Below are 26,741 nucleotides of genomic sequence, written 5' to 3' on the forward strand. Positions count from 1 at the left end.
ATACTAATGATTTTGGCTAATTTCTCTTTAATCCTCACAAATGAAACCATATATATAGGCCAAGACCAAAATATAACCATTTAGGACCTATAGGGTATTTTTAGAAAAGTTCTAAAATGCTTAGGGAGTATTAACCCAAATTAACTCAATTTACCGCAGTTAAATTATTTTTTAACCCGCCAAGGTTTGGGTGGCTGAACCTAGGTTCGGTTGACCAAACAAACACAATTATAAAAGCCATTTAAATCAATTCGGCAGCCCAAGTCTCAGTTCGGTGGCTCGAACAAAAGTCAGAAACATTTCTTCATAACTTCGGGTGCCCGGTCATAGGTTCGGTAGCCCGAACTCGTGTGTTCGGTCGCCTGGGGTCTGATTTGAACTGTATGGTTCAGTAGCCCGAGTTGGTGAGGAGTCCCTTTCAAGGGATTCGAGCGCCCGAGGACGATAAGGTCAAAATAGGTTCGGTCGCCTGAAGTTTGGTCGAACTGTTGACTCCTTAACAGTTCAGGCACCCGAGGTGATTTGTTCACCTGGGGTTCGGTCACCCGACCTCACACATTTTATGCCTTTTAAGTTCATTTTCACTTTGATTAATTCCCCTGATATTATGTAAGTGATTATGGGGACTTTGTGCACAATGTGTAGGAACTTAGGGTCTTTTCAAGTACACCTAAAAACCTGGCGTCGGTCAACCAAAGGGTGCCCTAAAGTCATTCGGTCCCTATGGTCAAACTACGGTCTTTTTGAGAGCTTACAAATACCTACATGCATGACATGCGGAGATTATTTCAGACCGATATCCTAATTACTATTACAGACCCAAATAATATAAATTACAACAAGAAGATAGTCTTTAGGGTCTTCAGTCTTCATGTGCCATCAAATGATTTTGTTATTATAAATCTGCACACAAACTTGACAGACATTAAATACTAAGAGTATTTGTCATTATCAAAATCGGGTGTGACATATAAGGTCAACAGTTCTGTAAAATTCTGTATAATCATGGTACTGTAAAATACTGTATAATCATGGTTATGTAAAATGCTGTATAATCATGGTTCTGTAATATGCTATATATTCATATTTTTGTGAAATACTGTATATCGTAGTTCTGTATAACCATGTAAACTATAATTCTGTAAGACATTGTAAATAAAATTGTATAAGCTACATATTATAATTATGTAAAAACTATATGATCATAATTCTATAAATCTGTATAAAATCCTGTAATATTCATGTATTTCTAATGCCACACAATTAAATAAAATTCATTAAATGTAAACTGCAAATCTGTATAATTTTCCATGCCCTAATATATTCAAAAATCATACTCTGAAAACTCATGATCAAATACTATACTTTATTGATAAAGTTTCTAATTTAACTGACATAACATATTTTCCTTACCTAACTAATTGAATTCTATTTTTCTATCTCACGCATGCGGCGTTCGTAACTTCAACGCCCTGAAATTATATACATATATTCTCCAGTCAATTCACCGAGTTCCCAAAATAATTATCATATTCATATTTTCCCGAACCTACATATTTCATTTTATCTACTAAATATCAACCAGACAAATATTACTATCCTTACCTTACTTTCTGGGAAAATACTCGCTGAAACTCTAAATCATGCTTGCATCATTTACACCATAACCCTGTATTTCACAAATTCCCATTTCCTTAATTCAACTCCAAAACTATAATCATACTTACATTTCTAAATCTATACATCCAACATTTCAGATAAACAATCCATAAACATTCAAATAACACCCTTACCTTAGTTTTGGGATGGTGCCCCGAAACCCTAAACAGAAATTCTACCTCGCCTACATTGTAGAGAATCTTCTCAGGAACCCCGTGGTGGTTCCTGATCATTGAAACGAGGGTTAACGGACTCGGAATCGAAGGAAATTGGGAGAGGGTACGTAGGGTTTTCAGAGAGAGAGAGAGAGAGAGAGAGAGTTTAATTTTAATGTTTTAAATGAATCTCTCGGGTTCCTTTATAATCTTTAGTATTGTCGAGAAAATCGTTGCCCGTTTTCTCGAACACCCAGAAAATCGTCGCCGGTTTTCTATTAACCGACTCAAAATTTACTGTTTATCCTTTATCCGGCAGCGATAATTTGTCAAAATCGGCACCGGTTTTCTTCCCCCTTTAGAAAACCGTCGCTAGTTTTCTCCTCCATCGGCTCAAATTCCATTTTTCCTATTTTCTTTTATTTATTATATTTTCGAGTCTCTACACTACAAATTAATATTTTTCTTCTATGATAACGAATATGTACATTTTAATAAATTAATTAATAAGATTTAAGCATCAATATTATAGAAATGATTGTTTTTTTTTAAATTATTAATATTGTATATAATGTCATATACATAATATGTATTTTCATGTATTTATAATATATCAATCCAATTTGGTTAACCACATTTATTGAGTGGGTGGAATTGATAATTGAAAAAATTAAAAGTTTCAAATAGAGTTAATGGTGAACGATGCCTTAAACTAAGTTTGAAAGCTAATAAATTTTGTGATTGATAAATGCTAAAAGCTAACAAAATGAATTTATTGAGCCACAAACTCCAACCACAACAATAATTGTATATTATAATAATAATAATAATAATCAATAACAATAGTTCAAACAAATAATTTTCTTTTTTTTCTTTTTTTTTTTCAAATTAAAAGTAGATTTGTAATCAATTGTAATAATTATAATGCAAATTTTTTTATGCTGAATTTTCTTCATATTTCATTATTTTTTTTAAAGAAATGTTTTCTATTGGTCTAATTAAAATTGTATTTGTAAGTCAGCAATTATGTAATTATTGTCCTGAAAAAGGACTCCGTATTTTTACCCTGAAAAGAACTCCGCACAGAAGAGAGGGGTAACACAAAACAACAGCGGAAGTCTCGCACCCTCAGTCGGACCTCCGTGCCTCACGCGCTTTTGAGCATCATTAACTTTTAACAAAAGGGAAATAAAGAAAAATTAACTTCCAACCTTTACTCACAAGAAGCCAAAGTCTAGGACAAACCTCTAGACAACCAATAGACTTAGGAAGAAAAAGCATTTCAAGTCTCTACACTTACGTTGAACCAAATCTTAAGTTAAAGGGTGTTGATTTTGGCCCTGAAATACCTCAAGGCTATTATCAAGAAATACCAGAATCAAGTTCTCCGACAGAATCACAAATCCTTACGGAAGAACAAAGAGAAAATCTTTATGAAGAAAGTCAAAGAAAAAACATTATGGTTATTAATACAGACTTTATACCAGATATGAAATTAATCGAAAAAGATTATTATCATGAACTCAATAAGAAAAACAGAAGATTATTTATCAAAAAATACAATCGTGAAGAAAGAGAACAAATTAAGTTAGAATGGTTTAAAAAGATGAATCAATTAAAAGAAAATATACCTTTCTTCAGATTTGTTAAGGAAAGACAAGAAATTAATGTTATTCAAGATCCAACAAAAAATTGGAAAACCACTGATAATTACTTTATCAAATCTATTCATCTGCTAGAAAATTCAATCAAGTTTAATTATAAAGGAACAGAAATCTTAGCCTCACCCTTTAAAGAAGCAAAAGGGAAAACAGAAGTTGATCAATTAATTAGTCAAAACAATTACACAAATCAAATGCTTAGGTCAATAGCTACTCAATCTACAAGGATTGAAGAACAACTTGAAAACCTTACTGAAATTAAGCATAACAGCACTTATGAAAAAGGTGAATCAAGTAAATCAAAAGAAAGATTAGAAGAACCAATTAGTTTTGATATTATTGATCATAATCTTAAGAACTTTAATTTTGACAAACAAAATGAACTACTTATCAAAAGAATTGATGAATTAGTTGGTCAAACCTCAAATCTTAAAATTAATATAATATCTAAGGAAGCAGCAATTAATGCTCTTGAGTCAAACTTTAAGGAAGAAAGTTTTGACCTTAACAAAATCAAAGACTGGAAAAGTCAAAGTCAAAGAACTTATTATAAAAAGCCAACTCCACCAAGTCTTTTATCAGAAGAGTCAAATGACCTCCTTCCTCAAAGAAATTTCCAAGGAAATGAAATTCATGAATGGAGAATTGATGGTCTTACTGAATATCAGCAAATGGCTATGGCAGCCACTGCCTACAGATTACATTCAAATAGAGCCAGTGAAACTCAAATTGTTTCACTACTTTCCTATGGTTTTACTGGAACACTTAGAGAATGGTGGGATCATTATCTCACTCCTTTTGAAAAAAGACAAATTTACGAATCAAAGAAAATTAAGGAAGAAAATGGAAATGTTACTCAAGAAAGTGATGCTGTTGCAGCACTCATTTGGTCAATTTTTAGGCAATTCATAGGAGAACAAAGTAGCCAACATGAGAAGAATAGTGTTATTCTTCTTAATCTTACTTATCCAAAATTATCAGATTTTCAATGGTACAAAGACATTTTTATTGCCAAAGTTATGAGTAGACCAGATGGAAGATCTGGATTTTGGAAAGAAAAATTTATTAGTGGATTACCAAAACTCTTTGCTCAAAGGGTAAGAGACCGTGTCGAAGAAACCTTAGGAACAAATTATGAATCAATCACCTACGGACAAATAGTTTGTACAATTAATCATGAAGGTCTCAAGTTATGTAATGAATCTCATTCCATAGAAGTTTCTCCTCCATCGGCTCAAATTCCATTTTTCCTATTTTCTTTTATTTATTATATTTTCGAGTCTCTACACTACAAATTAATATTTTTCTTCTATGATAACGAATATGTACATTTTAATAAATTAATTAATAAGATTTAAGCATCAATATTATAGAAATGATTGTTTTTTTTAAATTATTAATATTGTATATAATGTCATATACATAATATGTATTTTCATGTATTTATAATATATCAATCCAATTTGGTTAACCACATTTATTGAGTGGGTGGAATTGATAATTGAAAAAATTAAAAGTTTCAAATAGAGTTAATGGTGAACGATGCCTTAAACTAAGTTTGAAAGCTAATAAATTTTGTGATTGATAAATGCTAAAAGCTAACAAAATGAATTTATTGAGCCACAAACTCCAACCACAACAATAATTGTATATTATAATAATAATAATCAATAACAATAGTTCAAACAAATAATTTTCTTTTTTTTCTTTTTTTTTTTTCAAATTAAAAGTAGATTTTTAATCAACTGTAATAATTATAATGCAAATTTTTTTATGCTGAATTTTCTTCATATTTCATTATTTTTTTTAAAGAAATGTTTTCTATTGGTCTAATTAAAATTGTATTTGTAAGTCAGCAATTATGTAATTATTGTCCTGAAAAAGGACTCCGTATAGAAGAGAGGGGTAACACAAAACAACAGCGGAAGTCTCGCACCCTCAGTCGGACCTCCGTGCCTCGCGCTTTTGAGCATCATTAACTTTTAACATTAAGGGAAATAAAGAAGAGAGCGAGCGAGAGAGAGAGAGAGAGGGGGACGATGAGAGGTCGAATGGAGGAGAAACAGAAGAACAATCTCTGTGAAACCACCCATTCGAATTCCGATCCGTCGTCGCTTCAGCACGACCGCCCCGTCCGAGTCTACGCCGATGGCATCTACGATCTCTTCCACTTCGGCCACGCTCGCTCCCTCGAGCAAGCCAAGAAAGCGTCCGTTTACTCCCTTTCTTCAAATCATTTTCGTTGCCAATTAAATTCTCTCCTCGTCTGTTCAGATTCTTTGTCTGCTTACGAATGTGACGCGGCGTTTTATCTGTTTTATCCTTTGTTTGCTTCGATCCGTGTAATTTTATGGGTGCCTCTCATTCAGCGTGTGCTTCCTAGTTGTTTTTTGAAGTGCTGGGCAATTCGTGTCATTCACGAATTGTTTCTGTTGTCGCACTTATAGTTGATTGGTTGTGTGTTTTTAGATATTGTTTGTTAGTGATAATTTTTTTTTTTTTAATTTCCAATTGAATTTCTACTTGTAAAAATCTTTTTGTCAACTCAAACTTCTAGTTACTTATTTGTTTTTCGACATTTTGCTCCTTCTACTTGTTTTAAATTTCTTCCCGACTATGCTTGTCTTCGTTATGGTTCTGCTTTTGATTCTGAATTTAATTTGATGTACTATTTAAACTGGTTCTCTCGTAGGGATTAATTTTTGTTGTTGTTGTTGTTTCTGTTTAAATAGGTTCCCAAACACCTATCTGCTGGTGGGATGCTGCAATGATGAGATTACCCACCAATATAAAGGAAAAACTGTTATGACTGAGGCAGAGCGTTATGAATCTCTTCGCCATTGCAAGTTTGTTCTTATTCATCTTACTAGTTATTATTGCATTGGTGTGAACTACATGGATCCATAATCAAGTTAGTTAACATTTATATGCAAAGTTCTCATGTTGGAACTGTTTCATTTTAAGCAAATGTGTGCCCTTGGTACTGGAGCAACAAATAAATGTGATTCATTTTTTTGTTCTTTGTACTGCTTATCTAGTGGAGAATCTAATGCAGGATGCTTTGAATAATCCATGCAGGTGGGTTGATGAAGTTATTCCAGATGCACCATGGGTAACTACAATGGAGTTTATAGACAAGCATAAGATTGACTTTGTGGCCCATGACTCTCTTCCGTAAGATTACCAATACACATCTTTTTACCTGATACATGCATGTGGGTGGATAAAGTAGTTGTGTACTAATGATGAAATCATCTCTCTATGTTTCTCTTTATTCTCTTGGCTTGGAAAATCTATTGATTTTGAAAAATAAGGATTAAAATATATGTTCACGTACAATATTTGTTTCTTTGGAGTTTTATTTGATAATGCCAGTGTTTTAAAAGGCGTTCGTAAAGCATGCCTTGAGGTGTTTTGAGCATAAAACGCCCTAAGGCAGTAACTGGAAAGGCGTAAAGCCTCAAATGCGTATGCCTCAGGGGAGAAGGCGTAAGCTTTACGCAAAAAAAACATGCATTTTATGCCTCATTTGGGAAGGTGTGTGCATTTCTGGAGCACCTGATTTAAAATATATATATATAAAAAAGGAACAAGCGCAGCCTGAAGCATCAAAACCCCCTTGACGAAGCTTCTTTCCTCCCTCTCTCGACGAAGCTTCCGTAGCTCTCCGATGATTCCTCCAGCTCCTTCTCCCTCTCCAACGACTTGACAACTGCTTTTGACGATTCCTCTAAGCTTCTCGTCTTTCTCCGACAAATCAAGGATCCCTTCCAAGCTTTGATTTGCCTCCAACGATTCCTTCCTATGTATCGTCTCTATTTGACCACCCCTTTGGAGCTCTCTTATCTTTTGATCTGCCTCCGACAACCCCTTCCGAAGTCTCATCTCTCTCCGATGACCCATTTGAACCTCTTGTCTCTCTGCAGCGACCCTTTAATTACGATCCATTCCTTTTGAACTTTGTTGATTTAGATTTAGATTCTTAGAAATTAGAATCTTGGATGATGAGACATTGTGACGTTTGTGGCTTATGTTAGCTAAAATTGGCCTATATGATATTTAAAAATGATGTTTTTATTTTTTTCTCCATTATTCTAAAATTTTTGTCATTTTTTTTTTACTATATGTAAATTGATTTTATTTATTAATTTTTTTAAAAAATACAGTCCCAAAATGTGTTGCCTCAACGCCTTAAGGCTTATGCCTTGCCTTGCCTTACGCCTTCGCCTTTTAAAACATTGGATAATGCTAATACAAGTGAATTAAGCATTCGGGTTTGTGTGATGTTTGTTTTTGCCATGAATACTGCACAGTTATGCTGATGCCAGTGGAGCTGGAAATGATGTCTACGAATTTGTGAGTTTAATTGACTATTTCTTGATTCTTTTGAAATTTAGAGTTGCTGCTGAGGTCACTACTTGTAGTTCTCACTTTTTTTTTTTCCTCCTTCTCTGTTTGTCCATGTAAATCTTATGTTTGCTAAGAAAGCCTTCTATTGCACAGGTTAAATCCATTGGAAAATTTAAGGAAACGAAAAGGACAGAAGGGATTTCTACTTCAGATATTATTATGAGGATTGTTAAAGACTATAACCAATATGTGATGCGCAATTTGGATCGTGGATATACTAGGAAAGAGCTGGGCGTTAGTTATGTGAAGGCATGCTCTGTTGTACCAACAATTTTGTTTTGTTTTGTTTTTTGTTTTTTTTTGTTTCTCAATTTTGACTCCGCAATCTCTTTTTATTGGTATTTTAAAATTGACCTTTTCTCATATGTCTGATTGCCAACGAAACTAATTTATTCTTTTTTCATTTTTTTGAGGTAAACAGGAAAAGCGACTAAGAGTGAATATGAGGCTGAAGAAACTTCAAGAGAAAGTAAAGGAACAACAAGAAAAAGTAGGTGAAAAGGTAGCCCGCTTTTATGCTGTTATGCCATGAATATTGCTGCACTTTATTACATATTCTAATTTTCAGATTGATTTATTGACTGTTTTGAATGCTTTTTGGTTTTTACGTGGTACATTGTTCAAAAGTAACAGTAAAGCCACTTATATTGATTTAAACTGGTTTGCTATGCTGGTTCTTGTTGGGCTTAGGGATGGAAATTTTTTACTCCACTCACATAATCCATATTCACGTTGGGATAAACTTACGTTAGGCCAATGTTACCATGGCAGGCCAACTTCTTGTGGAAGTGTAATCTTTGTTGTGGGACAGAGTTTGCTCTGGTTTCACGTTTGGTTTGCTTAAATTGTTGACTTCATTAAATTAATGAGCACCAAATATAGCCCTTCCATGATCCATCCTTGTTCTTGGTCTGCAAATTTAGAATTTTTTAAAAAATAAGTATTTTTCAATTTAAACTCACTGACAATTTTTTAACCACTGTTTGATTTGATTCGGTTAACCTTGCACCATTGAAATTGCAATATGTTCAATATCTAATGATTGCCAGGTCAAGATTTTTCTCCAAAAGATGCTTGGTGATCCAACCTAGGGCATAATTGAGCAAGATTTTGTAGTTCAATTAATTTTTCAGAATATGTTTTGCCCATAAATGCTTGGTTTTCATGAGTGAGTTGCTACTGTGATTATATGTATTGCATACTCAACTAGACTAGAAGAGGGCATTTCATATCTATTTTTCCCTTATAAAACTAGCTATTTGATTTTTTCTTTTGCACCACCCAGGAGGTTTTTAGTTAGGTAACCTTTTTTATCTTTATGGCTGTATAATTGTTGAATACTCATCATAGTAATGATATTCCTTAAGGAACCATACATGAGGTGATTATAAATTATAATGGAGTTTATTTTTCTCTACTACATATTTGTTCTTCACACTCATTTAGTTCCGGTTTAGTGTCATTGCTTGATGTTGAGATTTAGAGTCTCGGTCATTTAACATTCTCACTGATTTTGACCAATTTACTCCTACTTGAGTTTCCATCCTCTCTTTCTATATCTCTCTAAGATATAATTGTGATTGATTAAAGGATAGGGTTCCACTATATGTGTTTCTTCAATTAACATTACTTTTTGCTACTTAACCTATTAATCAAAGAGGTTCCTTGGCAATAATTAACATATATTTCAAATCTAGAAGTCAACAATTGTAGTCGAGGTATTGATTCTATGCCAACTAGTTGATAACCTATAGGCACGATATAAAATGAACTTGTCAAATCTAACGACGGAGAGGATTAAGAGTTAGCTGTCAAGATTATCCATCCTGATAGGAGTATAACTATTTGTTTGTGCATAACGATGGCCCTATTCGTCTCTCTATCTCTCCCTCTTTCTTCCCCTCGTGATACTGTTCCTCTCCCTCCCTCATGCATTTGCTGTGATGAAGATTGGTTTAGGTTATGACGGGCTAGTGATTCAGATCTTCAATTTGCGTTTGGACAAGGGTGAGGGTAGATAATCTTTGCTCGTGTTGAGAAGAATGATTTTCATAACAGATGGGTTAGGCTATTGGAAAAGGCTATTTTGTGGTTGAAGGATTGTTAGTTTTTGGTCTGACGGAGAGGGGTTTTCGGAGTTTCTGCGAGGGTATTACAAACTATTGGCTGTCAATTAGGTGGACGAAGGTGGGAAAGTTCCTAGAGTTATGGTTGGGTTGGAATCGTAGGAGATTTTCTATGTTCACTTGCAGCGGTGCAAAAGGTGAGGGATGGGGAAGCTTCGCGAGTGTATTCTGTGACTTGGCGAAGGAGTTATGAAAAGATTTGGGTGTTATGGTTGCAAATGGTCATTCATGTTTAAGATTGCGGAGGCAGGTCGTGCTGGAAGGTAATATAGATGGAGGTGAGGGTCGCAATCATCAAGCCCTCTTTGGAGATTGAGTTATGGTGGTCGTTAAGGAGGATAGGTGCTGTAGGTGTGGCAGTTTAGCTTAGATTAACAAGCTGAGCTTCCAAATTCGGCTACAGTCGCCATTAATTTGTTGAAATCAACCATAGCCAACTAGTTGTCGAACAGTCAGCAACCTCCCAAGGTTGCAGTCTTTGTCAACCGGTTAGATTTGCCTGAGAAGGTAGCTAGGGCTTCGACAGAGGATTTGTTCGTTTTAGAGGCTACTAGGGCTGTATTCAGGGGGGAAGGAAGCGAAGAGATATGGGTCGGGAGGTATGATTATTGTAGTGGACTTGGCCCAACTAATTGTAAAGGGTATTTCTTTTTTATATAAACTGGGCCATTTACTTGAGCAAGCCCATGACCTAGGCTAAGTTGGGCTCCAATGAGGAGTCTAGGTGAGCTCCTCATTCCTTGGGTTCTATACAAAAGGTAAATGGCGAAGGTCAAAATGCTGGAGAGGTAAACGGGAACCAGACAAGTTAGAGCCTGATTTCAAGAATGCGAAGGACTAGATTTTAGCCCTTAGAGCTTAGGAAAAAAATAGTGGAAAGCAGGAGGTTAAACTTCTCGTTTATAGTCCCAACACTCCAAACTTCAAGTTGGGCTGATCAAACTCTGGTACATCTAAGACTATTAATAGGTCGGAGCTAGAATTATATTGTGGTATTAAAAATGTAACAAGGCTGGAAGAGTGTTAAAAAAATGGGGAGGCAAGTGTAACAATTTTGGAGCAGTTATGGGGGAGATTGATGATATATTGTGTCCAAATTTTGATAGATTTGAGGGTAGTAAGATGTATGCTCACTGGAAGTTCTGAGATGAGAAAGTGTTTGATGAGAAGAGAGAAAATTCTGGTGCGACATGGACAAAGCTTTTAAGGAGAGACTCTAGAGGAGAACTTAGTATAGTGGAAGACTCTCTAACAAAGAAGGTGGTTAGGTGCGACAATGGGGAAAGGAAAGAATAGGAGGTTATGAAAAAGGGGGGGGGGGGGATATTTTTGGTTCAGAAAGTGACGGTTTAAGTGAATTTCATTGGGGTGGGGGTTTATTGTTGGATGAGATTCGAAAACAATATGGGTATGCAACGAAGTAGGGGATTTGTCTTACGTTCATCCTGCCTAATTGGAATTTTTGGAGGGAGTGTCTATTTTTAAAAATGATGGTTTAATCAACAATCCACAGCATAGGGATGGAATATTGCCTACTTCTGTGGAGGAAATTCCCTAGGAGGATCTAGAAGCCCAAGATCTTTTGGATAAGCTCATAGGGAGGAAATGAGGTTCGCTTGGATTTTGGAAAAATTCGTAAATTGAAGGGTCATAGACTCTTAGCAAATTTGGAGAGTTTAGTAAATTATGATGGCAAGGGTCTGAAAAAGGGTTTTCTTGGTTGATTTTATCTGGTTTCATTGTGTGCTCTTCGGTTTTTTTGTTTTTCATTTTTCTTTCTCTCTTTTTTGTTTTTTTGGCAGACTCCTTGTCCCCCCTGTGTTGTACCTTCTTTTTTCCCTATCTAATATACTTTCTTTTATTATCAAAAAAATAAAAATTAAGAGTTAGCAGTCTCTTAAGTAAATCTAAAGCATAAGTTTTTCTAGAAAGAGTATTTGAAACTTGGTTTGTTTTGACCTAGAGCTATCTGAAGGATGAACGATTCGATCGTCACAAAGGTCATTGCATCTAAGATACATTCTTGTAAAGTAGGATCTTTTCAAGCAAGTGAGGCAAGATCTTCATGAACCAACCAGATTTGGGTTAATACTGTTAGACATTCCGAAACGTGTTCACTTGGTGAATCAAGCTCAAGCATTCTTCAACAGCTAATCTCAAACCAATCTTCAGTTAAATTTTGACACATTTTATATATGCTTTTATATGTTTTAAGTAAGTCTATATAGTTTTATAGGTATCTCTCAACCTTATATTTGTTCCAACCTTTCGTTTTACATTATGGTTTGGGAATAATTGCAAGCATTGGTGAGTTCTTTTGGTGGTTTTGCTATGGCTTTAGGGTAAATAGTTATATTGTCGTTCATATTTTGCTTTCCTTTATTAAATTTATTTTTTCCCTTTATGTTTGTTGCTATAATGTTTGAATTTTATTCAAGATCCCTCAGACCTTAACTTTTAATTATGATGCTTGAAACTTTGAATAGAGACTAAGAAGGCTACTAATCGAAGGTTAGCCTCCCTTAGTTTACCCACCTTTTGAAGATTTTTGAAGCAACCTTAAGCATGATCACCCACTTCTTTAAAATAAAGGAGCCATTTTTGTTGCTCCATATTGCAAAATGAGTTTTATGGATTAGTTGCCTAGCAAAGCTTGAGTTAGTCTTTTTGAATTCCATTGTGGATGTAAGCAATCTAATATAAGTAGGTTATGTTAAATTAGTTTCGAGTTTAACTTAGTGTCATGGGCTTAATGCTTCCTCTAGTGTGAGGGCTGTGCGACACTAGTTTTGGCATGCGGCTAGTTAATTGTGGATCTGTCACCTAAACACATTCATTAAAATTTGTCACTTTGTTAAGCGGCACGCAATAAGTGAGCATGAACAAGAAAAGTGAATCATACAGTGGAAAGTAGAGTAGCATGGTTTATTTCATTATGCATTCATAGACAAAGTGTGTTTAAAAAGGGTGGTAATAGAGGCTAAATACGAATACAATGCTATAGAGTTTACAAGATTCATGAATTCTCACCCCCTTAGCTAAATAATGTCAATACTACTTTGACATTAGTAACAATCATACTTTGCTCCCCAAACTTCCACATACTTACATAATGACCAAAAACATAAATCCTATGCTACTATGTATATGAATGATGCAAGGTGAATGGGGACATGAGATTGGTAGCCATGGGCAAGAATAAGGTCTTGGACAAGCTTGGCTCATGACATTTCTCTCCACATATGCAGTTGACGTCCTCGTAAACCAATTTTATCCATGACTAGATGCATTTGTTTCGCTGATACCTAATTGATATCTTCATCCTCTAGATCCTTCCACTTCGCTAAAAACTCCTGCCAATGATGCCTTGATGGTATAAACTTTGTATTTGCAAGGATCTTTTCAACTTTTTGTTGTGAGTTTTTATGCTAATCACTGGTGCTTTAGTTGTTTGATAGGGTTTGAATATTCTGTCTTCATATTATGACCTGAGGTTGTTCATTTGGTGTGGCACTTTCATTTAGGCCGGAGGTCAATCTTGTAGGAAGGCTTCATTGACTTTGGTGAGAATGAGGATTGGTGTTTTATATGTGTGAAGTAGTCTCTTATCCTAGTGTTGCAGGACAACATTAAGGATCTAAAACCATTAGAGAATGTTGGAGAGGTGAAGGGGAGTAGAAGAAGGAAGAGGGGGAGAGGAGAGAGGAGATACAAGAAGGAATTGCATATTCATATTCAAATTCATATTCAACAACAACCTGTACATGGTTCATACACTATTTATAAGAAAGCCAGCAAACATGAAATTACACATATACCCCTATAACTACATGAAATTACAAACACACCCCTAAAACACAAAAATATTACAAACAAGTCCCTAAATACACATAATCCTATACTAGATAAACTAAACGCACATAATAAACTAATTAAACACAATTAATCCTTGTTCTATTAGTCTCCATTAATATTCAACAAGGGTTAACCCATGGTTTGGATTCTTGTCCTACATCAAATCTCCCCTAGTTAAAAAAATATTTGGCCTCGAATTTTGGAATGTTGGAGGATCAAAAGTAAGAAGCAAACTTGAATTCTTCAAAAGTTGGCGCTTGAGTGATGCAAGAAACCATGTTCCATTAACAACACCATAGACTTGACTTGAGAATTAGCCTCAATGAACACATCGAGGATGACAAACTCAACAATAGAAATGTTTGGAAGACTTTGGATGTCTTCAAACATGCATTTCCATGCTTGTAGTATCTTCAAGTTGAGTAACTCTGGCAAATCTTTTGTCTTGGTTGGTATAGTGGGTTTCAAAATGATCTTTTCTTACCATTATAGTAGAAGATGCATTCTCATATCCTTGACTCATACCCGAATCATCCAACCAAGGAGAACATGGCCTATAGTCATGGGTATGATATCAGACCAAGCATTATTAGAATAATCACTTTTTTGGATAGGAACCAAACGTCTTTCGCGGACATGTAGAATTATCAACCCTAGATATCTTATAAGGAGAGTTATCAACCCTAGATATCTCATAAGGCTCTGGGTGAGGTTTCGGATGAATTTGCATACAATTGACCCCATTTATAGAAACCACATTCATAGGACATCTTGCATCAATGAAGAATTTGTAGACATTTTCTCTTTGAAAGGTATGGAATGGCTTGAAATTTTGTCCTGAGTATGATAAAAGCCATTCATTTTTCCAGTAAGCTCTCACCATGCTGCTGGATCTATTTATATGTACTGCAACTATATATTACCAAAAGCCCTGAACACTCTAGCAATCCTCAATCTATCCATTCAAAACCACAAACTAGCTCCCAATTTTCAAAAATATATTCAATTCACATGTGGTCTAGAGTCCATGCAGGAATTAAACAAATTGACGAAGAAAACTCTCAAAGCCACTGCAATGCAGATTGATTTTTATTGCTGGTAGTGACAAATTTACACTCCAAAGAGCTGATGGTTCAAGTGATACTTCAATTTCTATTCTCTCATATCAAAATATTGCACTTGCAAAACATTTCGTTGCAAATCAAAATATCATGGAAGAAAACCCAAAAGTTTGTGGCTAGAGGAAATTTCTTGTGAAACTGGAAAATGCAGAAAGTTTGGGTTCAAACCCATGCATGTTGCCAGTGCATGAGGTGTGTGTGCTGCCAGTGGTGGAGATGTCACAAAATATTTTCTGGAAATTAGGGTTTGGGTTTAGGGACACAACTGTGATTTGGATCAATTTATTTTTTTGAAATCCATGACTGGTAATTGATGTAGAACAGGGATAGGAAGTCAGAAATAGAGAGAGAGAGAGAAAGAAATATGATAATGAAAAGAGAAAATAAGAAGAAGAAGACTGAAGAAGGGAGGAATTGCTGGACAGAGACTGCTGCTAGCAGAGGATACTGCAACAGAATTCAGAAATCAGAGAGAATTGCGAGAGTTATGGGAGAGAATTAGAAGAAGAAGAGAAATAGAGAAGAAAGAGGGCAGAATGCTGCTGGATGGCAGGGGACTAGGAACAGAACAGGAGATCAGAACAGAGAGAAGAAAGAAAAGAAGAGAGGAGGAAGAAGAAGAGAATAGAGAAGATAAAGAGGGGAAAGTGGGGGACTGCAAATGGAAGGATGACGTGATAGTAGTTTGACTCTGATATCAAATGACGTGGGGCTGCATCAAGGATCTACAACCATGAGAGAATGTAGGAGAGAAGGGAAGATGAAGAAGGAAGAGGGAAGAGAGGTGAGATGAGATACGAGGGGGAGTTGTACGTTCTCTTTCAAATTCAAATTCTACAACCTCCTCTACATGGCTTTGTCATGCTATTTATAAGAAAGTAACATAAAATAATACACACATACCCCTAAAACTACATGAAATTACAAACATACCATTAAAATACTCAAATATTAGAGAAAAGTCCCCAAATACACATAATCCCATACTAGATAAACTAAAGATGCATAATAAACTAATTTATTAAACACAACAATCCTTGTTCTATTCTTCTTCATTAATCTCCAACAAGGGTAAACCCATGGTTTGGCTTCTTGTCCTGCATCACCTAGCCTTCGAGAGAAAAATAAGTTTACCTAATGTAACTATACTTCTAAATATCTAAATATACTAATTTAAAACAAAATACTTGATTTCTAAATCTTCAAGCAGAATACGGCTGCGTAGAATAATTTGCAAGTGATCCTAGATCACCAGGTCTCCCATGTTGAAGTGCAATGGTTTTCTTTGTTCTCTTGGTGGTTTTCTCAAGTTTGGCTTAGGCTATATTTGTATTTTTTGGTGAAGAATGAAGATGTAGGCTTTGTGATTCATTGTTCTGTTAGTTTCATCCATTGTGTGGGGTAATAGTGGGCAAAAGCTTAAAATGACTTCCCTTTGTTATGGAGATTTTTTGGCATTGGAATAGAAACTAAACCATGTTGAGTTGATGTACACGACCCTTCTAGTTTTCTTTGATGAAATGGTGCAAGTACTTCGAGTAGCCTATCCAATCTTTGTCTAGCCATTGTTTCAGGGTGATCATTTAAGGAGATGTGGAGCTGTGATCTATGGATTTTGGGATTTTTTTGTTAGGGTTCATCCATTGTATGGGGCAAGAGTGGATGTAAAAGCTCACAAGGACTATCATTGGCAGTGGAGTGGATTTATACTCAATTCTTCCAGTTGGTTTTGACGAAATGGGGAAGTACTCTTCCAATAATAGCCCATTGTGTCTTTGTGTGTAGCCATCCATCTGGGGGTGATGGCTTAAGGAGATTCCTAGCTGTGATTTAAGGATTTTGAAGAGTTATGCCCACAAGTTTTTGGTGAAGCTTGTGTCTCGATCATTGGTCATCAATTTAACTTGGGAAATAGTCCAATACTTGACCATATGTTTAAAGAAGAGTTAAGCGATCTCCTTGTGGAGCAGTACCTTGGTGCCCGGATGAATGTACCATACTTAGAGAACATGTCCACAATCACAAGGATAGAACCAAAATCCCAACTCTAGGAAGTTTAATGATGAAATCAAGTGAGACGTTTCCCCATTGTTAGTTGCCATTGTCAAGAGACATACAATATCACTCTAAATCTCAACTTATTGGTAGGTTAAGGAAGTTTAAAAATTATGATTCAATGGTTCAACCCATGGTTTTAAATAGCGGTGTAACATATTTTTGGGTCCTCGATAATGTTACACACTACTAAATCTGTGAGTGCAAAGATCATAGTCGTAATGACGCTACAAGACTCACAATAAAAAAAATATTTTATTTTATACTTTTTCTTCACATTTTTCCCCCTTTTTTTCCCTTTCATAAATCAATCTTGATGAGCTCTTTGAAGAAAGTGGGTTGAAGATTATAATGAGGATGGGGGAGATTGTGCTATGAGTTGCTTCTCTCTTTTTGTGTTGCTTCAAGTGGAGTTTGGAGAATGATGGTTTTTTGTCTATCTATAGAACCATGTAGACTTCTTTTTTCAATAAGCTGGCTAGTCTTTTTAGCCTTTGTAATCCACATTGGGTGGTGCTTGGGGATTTCAATACCATTCAGCTTGCCAAGGGTCTAGGGTGAGTAGAGGACCTTTGATTCCATCATATAGGACTAGGGACTTGAGGGTTCAGCTTTGGCTAACCATTCATTTGGATAACTTTGGGATCCGTATTGATCGTTTTGATAACCAATGGATGGGAAGATACCTTAAAGAGTTTTACTTGTCTCTAGACCAGTTTTTGATCACTACCTACTTATTTTGGATGCCAATCTCATTCATTAGTGCTTTACCGCATTTCAATTGGAGAATGTGGCTAGTGCATCCATCTTTTAGGGAGTGCATTAAGATTTGATGGAGGGAAAGCAATGTTCAAGCTTGGCTTGCTTTTAGATTTATGAGGAAGCTGAAGTGTGTGAAAAGCATATTAAACATTGGAATAAGGATCTTTTTGATGATTTGAAAGAGAAAAAATGGCTTGGCTAGTAAAGAGGATAAGGCTATAAAGGTTCAGCTTAGTAATGATTCGGATGTGACCCTTTTTTGGGAAGGCATAAGATGGAGATAAAATGTTGGATGAAGTGGGTGAAAGAAGGGGATTGCATCCATAAGGTGGCCGATGGGAGGAGGAAGATTTCTCATTGATGAGTTGGGAGTTAGATGCGGGAAGTAAAACAAGTTGAAAAAGAGGAAGGGGGGGGGGTTTGATTACAAAGTTTGATGTTGTACATTGAGAGTTGCATGATTAGGTTGATATAGAAGGTATTGATTGAAGTCCTATCGATGAAAACCTTGCTAGCTAGCTAGAACGACCTCTTGACATTTGAGGAGATCAAAGAGGTAGTGTTTGAAATGGATAGAGGTGAGGCCTTAGGCATTTCACCATGGCCTTCTTTCACGGTTGCTGGTAGGTAAGTCTGGAGAACATGATGGACTTATTTTATGAGTTTCATAAGAATGGGGTGGTGGGGAAGAACACAAACTCCACTTTTATTTCTCTTGTCCCTAGGAAGGAGCGCCCTAAGAGGGTGAGAGACTTTTAATTTTCTCTACAAATCCAAGGTTTTATCTAAGAGGCTTTGAGAGGTGTCAACGAGGACAATTACTTGCCTTCATTAGCGAAGTGGTGGAGGATGTGAAAAGGGGGGGGGGGAGGGGGAGGGGGAAGGTAGTCTTGCTCAAATTAGACTTTTTAACAAATCCTATGACATGTTTAACTCGAGCTTCTTGGATCAAATGTTGGCTAAGCAGGGTTTTGGACAACTGGAGGGATTGCAAGGAACTGGATTAAAGGGTGTTTATCCTCGATGACTATGTTATTGTGAATGACCAACCTAGGAATTGGTTTTAGGCCTCACGGGGATTGAGGCAAGGGGATCCCACTCCCTATTTTTCGTTAGTCTTGCCGTGGATGTGTTGGGTAGGATGATCATCCGGGGCCTCAGGGTAGGCAAGGAGGATGTACCATTTTGGAGGGGCCTCTTACTTATTTGGGTCTCCCTGATTCTTCCTCATTTTGGGACCCAATGGTGGAGAGAGGGGGCAATAGGTGGGGGACTTGAAAAAAGGGCTTACTTATCCTTAGGAGATCACATCACTCTTATCGATGTTTCTCTTTCTAAAATTTCCATTTATTTTATTATTATTTTTTAAAAAATTCCAAGGGGTTGGTGGAGGCTTTAGAGAGGATTAGAAGGGATATTTTATGCCCAAGAGATGGGAGGGTAAGAGAGATCATCTTTTTAGTTGGTATATGGGGGTTTGAGCCTTGGGAATGTTGTGTTTAAAAAACATCTCTTTAGTCTGAAAATGGTGTTGGAGGCTCCCCTTGGAGGTTGACTCTGTTTGGCCCATGGCAATCAGAAGCAAATATGGTTTGCATCGGAATGGGTGGGATACCAGCAGTGCTTCTCGAGCAAGTCCTTGGACATTCATTTCTTAGGTAGTCTACTCACTCTGCCCTTTTATTTGCTTCCAAGTTGGAAATGAAAATCTTATTTTATTTTGGGAAGATATTTGGGTGGGAGAGGTTTCATTGGAGTCTTTGATCTCTTGCCTCACTATATTGTCCTAATTACATAGTTCCCTGATTATTGCTTTCCCCTCTTTGGCTGGCCTTATGGAGATGTGTGGAGATGCAGGGTCTTTGCCTTTTTTGGACTTTATGGATCGAAAGGAATGCTAGGATAGGATTTTTAATGGCAAAGCAACTCCTTCTAGTCTTCTTTTGGGATGAAATTTATTATTATTTTTTTGTAATATTCACAAGATATGCATTAATTAACAATTTGATATGAAAATTGTTTTGTCAAAAGAGAATATTTTGATAATATTACTAATTTGATATTTCTTTTCTATGTTTATTCAGCTTCAACCTTCATTTCTTTTTTAATTTTTGTCGTGTTCTAGTTTTTAGTGCTTCTTTAATGATAAATTTTATGGTTATAATATTAATTTTGAAGATTTGATTTTACAATCTGGTTTCTTGGTCTAAATATATTAGTTTTATTTCCTTATAAAATAATAGAACTTGTTTAATTTATTGTATGTCTTATGTGCTTGATAGATTAATGGAGTGTATAACACATTCCAATAATTAATTTATCGTACATATGATTAATGAAAGTGAAAAATTTAACTTTTTTGTCAATGCTGGTTTAAAGTCAATGTAAAATTTAATACCCTTGCTAAACAAAGTTAATAAGTTGAAATGGGGGATCCAAAATACACTAACATTTTTTTTAAAAAAGGGTTAAGAGCTTCAAACATGCAGATATACATAAGATTGGGTATGCTTGAAAAAATTCATGATTGCTGCAGCAGCTATCCGCTATGTAATCGCTACTTTGCTTCCTACTACATCTGTTACCATTACACTATGCTACTAGCTACCGCAATTTGAAACCAGAATAAACCATGTCATCCCATATATGCAGCCAGTAATACCATTGCGTCAAGCCAAAGTCCATTGCCATCTTTGGTAATTCAGCCTGAGGAACAGAGTCAATTTTCATGTCCATTGGAAGCCATCCTCCACCAAAGACTAGCAAGGTTTAACTCTCACTAGCTTCATGATGGTTCTTGATGTGCTCCAGTATTATTGTGGCAGCCTTGATGGATTTTAATTGTGATGCACTGCTACTATTTGGATATCAAGCTTGGCCTTCTTCCTCAAAGTGTCTACAACTTGATTCATCTATTGTGCTTTGTGCTTTGATATGAAGACAAACATTGCCAAGAATTCTTGCCAAGAAGCCTGCTTGAGGGATAATATGATATGTGAACAGAAGTGGCTAAAAACTGAGTTAATTGCCTTGTGATGAGCTTGGACCTCACACTCGAAGGTGCAAGGAACTTAGTGTTGCTACAGGCAGTGGATCACCACTTTCTTGTGTTGAAGTGTGTACTTTTGTTTAGCTTTACTAAGCTTTTTCATGGGTAATATGATGACCCTTGTGCAATAGGATATCAATGAAGGCAATGTTAGATGATTGTACTGTTAGTGATTAATTAGTCATTTAGCGTTATTATTATGTGTCAGTTTGACTGAACCAATTGTTTTTTGTATTGAATTAAAAATTGGGAGGAATTGCGGATATCATCTAAAAATGCCAAATAATTTTCAAGACGGAAGTTGTCCCATAGATGCTGTATTCATGCCTGTTCGAAATTCGAATCATAGTATTCATTCCTATGGGAATGGGAATGAAAAACAAGAGATACTTTTTCTTGCAATATGGGAGTTATGTTAATAGGTGCGAGTTAGTAAGGATATTATGGTCATTGGTATTGTACTTGACATAAATTATAGAGAGAGAGAGAGCTATCATTGAGGCATTGTTTTCCATTTTACCCAATTATTCAACATGGTATCAGAGCAAGATCCGACCTAAACCCTAATTGCATAACCGCCGCTAAATCAAACCCTAAATATCATAATTCCATGCAACCTGCTGCAGTAGAAGGGTCATCAGTATCACCAAAGTCCAGGAGCTGCTTCAGCTGTTGCTGAAAAAATCTTGGATGCTGCTTCCTCTTCAACACTTCAAGAAATACCGTATATTTTGCAAAACTAACCACATAACAAGCCAAAGAACCTGCTGATCTGTCAGCCCTCAAAATTTCATAGCCAGAGGATCCCCCCCGCGTCCCCACGCGCTGGCAGAAAGCCAGCAGTGCTGACCCCATGCGCTAGTGCGTGAGACATTTTTGTGCAGCCATTTTGCTCTGATTCCCTCCCCAATGCCTTGAACCCTTCCTCACACCATAATGCCACGTTGTTTGTCATCTTTTTTTGTCCAAAGGTATCACCTTTTTAGTTGTTCATGTGTGGCATTCCAGGATTGTTTGCTTGCTAATGCCAGAAGCTGTTGGTCAGTAATTATAAAGTTCATTGAAGCCTGAAACAGTCATATTGCTGTGTCCTTGATTTGTTTTTTTATCTTTCTAGTTCATTGTGTGCTTGTGGTTTGGTCAGGTTGTTGAATGTTGTGTGTTGGGATGGTGTCCATGAGTTCCAGGAGGATGTTGTTCACTGTGTACTTCAGATGTTCTACTGTATAGAGGCTGTTTGGTATTGTTACAGCTGCATGTTGGTTTCTTGGGGATGTTTAAGTCTATTGGAGCAGTGGCAGCATTTATACATTGATTTTGTAGGGTTGTGGCAGTGCTTTGTCCAGTTGTTTAACTCTCTTGTAGCAGTGGCTGCATTTATACATTTATTTTGTAGGGTTGTGGCAGTGCTATGTCCAGTTGGTGGTGGTTTGTTCATGGTTGAATCAATGGTTGACTCGTTTTTGTTTGGTTCGGTTGGTCTGAAAATTCACTTGTGGTTGTTTTGGTTGGTCCAGAAGTGCACTTTTGGAATCCCAAGAGCATTTTGTTTGCTGTGTATTTCTGATTTGCTGCTGTATCAAGGTTGTGTGTGTGTTGGGATGGCGTCCTTAATTCTCAAAAGTGTGTTTCCATCGTCAGGCATTTGTTCAGGTGAACAGTGTACTATAACTATCTTGGAGGAAGAGTATTCAAGGTTTTTACAATATCAAACATCCCAACAAACATCTCATCACATTGCATCATTTGCTTAGAAGGGTTATCTTATAGTTTGTATGTCACCCGATATCTCTCCCACTAGTCCTTGGATTATCGACTTTGTTGTTACTGACCATGTGACAGGTGTAACCAACTTCATTTTTGCCCTCTAATATTCTAAAAACCTGCCTCAAGTTACTCTTGCTGATGGGTGGGTCCACAACTACATTTAAAGGGATAGAAACAGTAAATCCTACTCTCTCCATATCTCTTATATTTTATACATTCCTAAGTCCCATTCGATCTTATATCAATTAGTAAGCTTACAAAGGCACTAAATTGCTTTGTGACCTTTTTTTTCCTAATTTTGTGATTATATGGGATTTGAAGATGAGGAAGACAATTGGTGCAGGATGTGAGGCTCCTGGATTCTACTACTTTGAGTTGTTTTCTTCTCCCATTGCTTGCACAGCTGTTGCTACACCGCTTCAAATCCATTGTCACCTTGGCCATCCGTCCTTGGACAGATTAAGACAACTAGTTCCCACCTTGAGTTTTGTGTCTATTCTCGAGTGCGAATCTTGTTAGTTGGCAAAACATCGTGTTCCCTTTGCTTCTTGAGTCAACAAATGGGCAGATAGCCCTTTCATGCTCGTCCATTTTGATATTTGGGGTCTGAATCATGTCACGTCGAAACTGGGGTTTCGGTACTTCGTTACATTTGTCCATGACAACTCCAGGATGACTTGGTTGTATTTAATGGAAAATCATGTTGAGTTGATTAATATCTTTTGTGCCTTCTATTCTCAAATAAAGACTTAGTTTGATGTTCCAGTTAAGATACTTCGTAGTGATAATGTTGAGGAGTACTTCAGTACTCAATTTAGTACCTATATGAGTAATTTTGGTATGATCCATCAGTCTTCTTGTGCCCACACTCCACAACAACATGGAGTTGTAGAATGGAAAAACAAACATATTCTCGAAGTCACTCATACTCTATTGTATCAAATGAATGTCCCCAAAATTTTTTGGAGTGATGCTATGCTCATTGCTTGCTCTCTCATTACTAAAATGCCATCCTTTGTCCTAGTGGTAAAATCCCATATTTAGTTATCTTCCCTAAGGCTCCTTTGTTCTCCCTTCCGCCTCGTATATTTGGTTTTGTCTTTTGTCCATCAGTTAACTCTAGGAACCAATAAGTTGGATCCTTGTGCTATCATCTACATTTTTCTAGCATATTCCTATACTCAAAAGGGATATTGATGTTATAGCCTTACTTTACATTGATTCTTTGTCTCTGCTAATGTCACCTTTTTTGAGTATACACTATACTACTCTGATTCCTTGAGTTTTGTTGACCTTAGGTGGTATTTGGTAATTGTGAATCAACTGTAGGAATTGGAATTGGAATGGTTAATTCCCATTCCAAACATTTGCTTTACAATAATCTCATTTCGATTCCCATTCTATATAGGAATGGGATTTCCCCTTTTGCCAACATTTTTATTCCCAACTTTTACTCCGGAGTCAAATACTGATTTTTGAAAACACAATATTTATTATAATATGATAATTTTTATTATTTAACATATATTACATAAATTTTAAAAATAATATTAATATTGTGATATCATTATTAGTATTTTTATTATATATAATAATATTATAGCATATATAAATTAATAGAACAAGATTAAATGTTGAAATATTATGATATAATTGTGGTAAGATTATTGATCTATTATATTATTATTTATAATCTTAAACATAAAATAAAATAAAATATTCATTGTTATCTTCAACTATAAATATATAGTAATAACAAATTTAATAATGATATAGTATAAAAAAATATAATACTATCGTATATTAAATATGTGCAGACACATATATTATAATTTAATATTATTTATAATAAAATAAAATATATATAACATGAATATAAAAATAATATTAATATAATACTATATGTAATATAATATATATTATATAAAATATAATGTTAATAATACAATTAAAATAAATATGATAAAATATAGTACACAAAATATAATCAAATGCATGATTATCAAAACGGTTTTTTGTAATTTTTTTTGTATAGCTTAATAAAATAATGTTATATAATAATTACAAGTTTGTAATATTATTATTCCATATTAAATTAATTAAGTAAAATTTTTAATACTATAATGACAGTTGATAAACTAGACTGATCTTCGATTCCTATGTCTATATATACCAAACGATATAATACAATTTTGATTCCGATTCTGTATTGAACCAAACATGAGAGAGGAATCTAACATTCCGTTTCTAATTCTAGTGAATTCCAATTTCAATTCAAATTTTGATTCCAGCTGTGAAGCAAATGCTACTTTAATGAGTCCCTTCCTCTGCCTTGTCTTCCAGATCCTAACCTAATATCTGTGCTTAATCCTACAACATTTTCATCTAATTTGAGTCGATCTCATCGATTGGATAATCCTAATTTCTAAGTATACACATGATGACTCAAGGGAGGAAAGCCTCCTCTAGCTTTCACTTCTACGCCTTTAGTTCCGTCATCAAAATGATCCCATTCCAAGATGTCGATCGACCCATTGCTGTTTGAAAAGGTAAACGTAGTTTTACCCAACATCCAATTTCTAATTTTGCTTGTTATGATTTCTTGTCACCCTCATATTACTATTTTGTTAGTACTTTGTCTTTTGTTGGTCTATCAAAATCTATTTCTGAAGTCTTGTCCCATTCTGGGTGTATGAATGCAATGATAGAAGAGATGTGTGCTCTACAGGATAATGATGCTTGGGACTTAGTATGTCTTTGGTTGGTTGTTGTTGGGTGTACGCTTTGAAGGTTAAACCAGATGGTTCCTTGGCTCGATTAAAGGCTTGCCTTTTTGCTAAAGGATATACTCAGGTGTATGGCTTGGACTATTCATACATGACTATTCATACATGTTCTCCCCTATAGCCAAACTCGCCTCAGTATGCTTGTTCATCTCCTTAGCCACCACCTATCATTGGCCTCTGCACCTATTAGACGTGAAGAATGCTTTCCTACGTGGTGATCTTCAAGAGGAGGTCTATATGGAGCAACTACTTGGGTTTGTTACTTAGGAGGAGTTAGGCTCAGTGTGTCGGCTTAGGAAGTCACTATATGGTTTAAGGAAGCCTCCAAGGGCATGATAATCAAGGCATTCAAAGCCTAAATGATTTCTTGCAAACTAAGTTTTAGACAAAGGATTTGGGACCATTGAAATACTTCTTGGGTGTAGAAGTATTGAGATCTTGTATAGGAACTGTCTTGTCTCAGAGGAAGTATGTTCTTGGTCTTTTAGATGAAATGGGGCTATTGGGATCCAAACTTGTTGATACACCCATGGATCCCAATAGTAAGTTACTGCTGGATATGGGTGATTTGTTGCCTAACCCAGGACGGTACTGAAGACTTGTTGGAAATTTGAATTATCTTACAGCCACTTGTGTAGTAACCCGACGCAAAAAAAAAAAAAAAAAAAAAAATAAGATATTTTGGAGAAGATATTTTGAGATATTTATATATAAATATCTTGGAGGAGATATTTATTTAGATTACTTAAGGGCTAAGTAAAGATTTATTCTATAAATTCTCTTATCCTCTCTCATTCTCTCATTCTCTCTCTCTCTCTCTCTCTCTCTCTCTCTCTCTCTCTCTCTCACATTTTCTCTCTCTCTCTCTCTAAGATCCTTCGCTGTTCGTCATCCGTTTCCAAAAACGGAGGGTACTGCGTGGATCAGAAGAGAAAACTCTACACTTTTAGTGGATCGGATCGTCGTTTCGGAGAGTTTCGGGTTTTCCCAAGAATCGAGGTAGGAATCTGATCCTAATTTTGATTGGATATTTGGATAGCAGTAGAAAACATAGTAAGGTTATATTCTGTGGTTTTAGGTTTTCGAGATCTCGAGTTGTCGTTTTGGACCGTTTTCGTACGAAGTTTCATTTCGAATATAAGGTAAGGGGAATTTGATTACAACAGTTATTTTGGAAAACTAAACCGCTAAAAAGCTAGTTTATGTTATTATGTATGATTTAACTGCTTATTTGTGAAATTCTACCGAGTAGAAATGCCGGTTTGACGATTTACGATTTTTGGTAAAAACGAGGATTTCGACGTATGATCTCCAAATTTTACAAACATCTTTATT

The 26,741-nt window shown here is 35.8% G+C and overlaps 1 protein-coding gene across 2 annotated transcripts in view; it reads left to right on the forward strand.

The window, feature by feature from the left end:
• Positions 1-5,347: 5,347 nt before the first annotated feature.
• LOC131148510 (choline-phosphate cytidylyltransferase 2-like) overlaps positions 5,348-26,741 on the forward strand; it is a 40,691-nt gene continuing 19,297 nt past the window's right edge. The window contains exons 1-6 of one of the 2 annotated variants that reach the window (XM_058098230.1): positions 5,348-5,684; positions 6,208-6,321; positions 6,554-6,649; positions 7,789-7,831; positions 7,979-8,134; positions 8,307-8,375. In XM_058098230.1, the coding sequence (XP_057954213.1) occupies positions 5,515-5,684; positions 6,208-6,321; positions 6,554-6,649; positions 7,789-7,831; positions 7,979-8,134; positions 8,307-8,375 (648 nt within the window). In that variant the 5' untranslated portion in view covers positions 5,348-5,514. Of the gene's footprint in view, positions 5,685-6,207; positions 6,322-6,553; positions 6,650-7,788; positions 7,832-7,978; positions 8,135-8,306; positions 8,388-26,741 lie in introns of both variants that reach the window. The other variant, XM_058098229.1, reaches the window with a different exon arrangement.

The sequence above is a fragment of the Malania oleifera genome, chromosome 2 (assembly GCF_029873635.1).
Source record: "Malania oleifera isolate guangnan ecotype guangnan chromosome 2, ASM2987363v1, whole genome shotgun sequence".
In the NCBI taxonomy this organism is placed as follows: Eukaryota; Viridiplantae; Streptophyta; class Magnoliopsida; order Santalales; family Ximeniaceae; genus Malania; species Malania oleifera.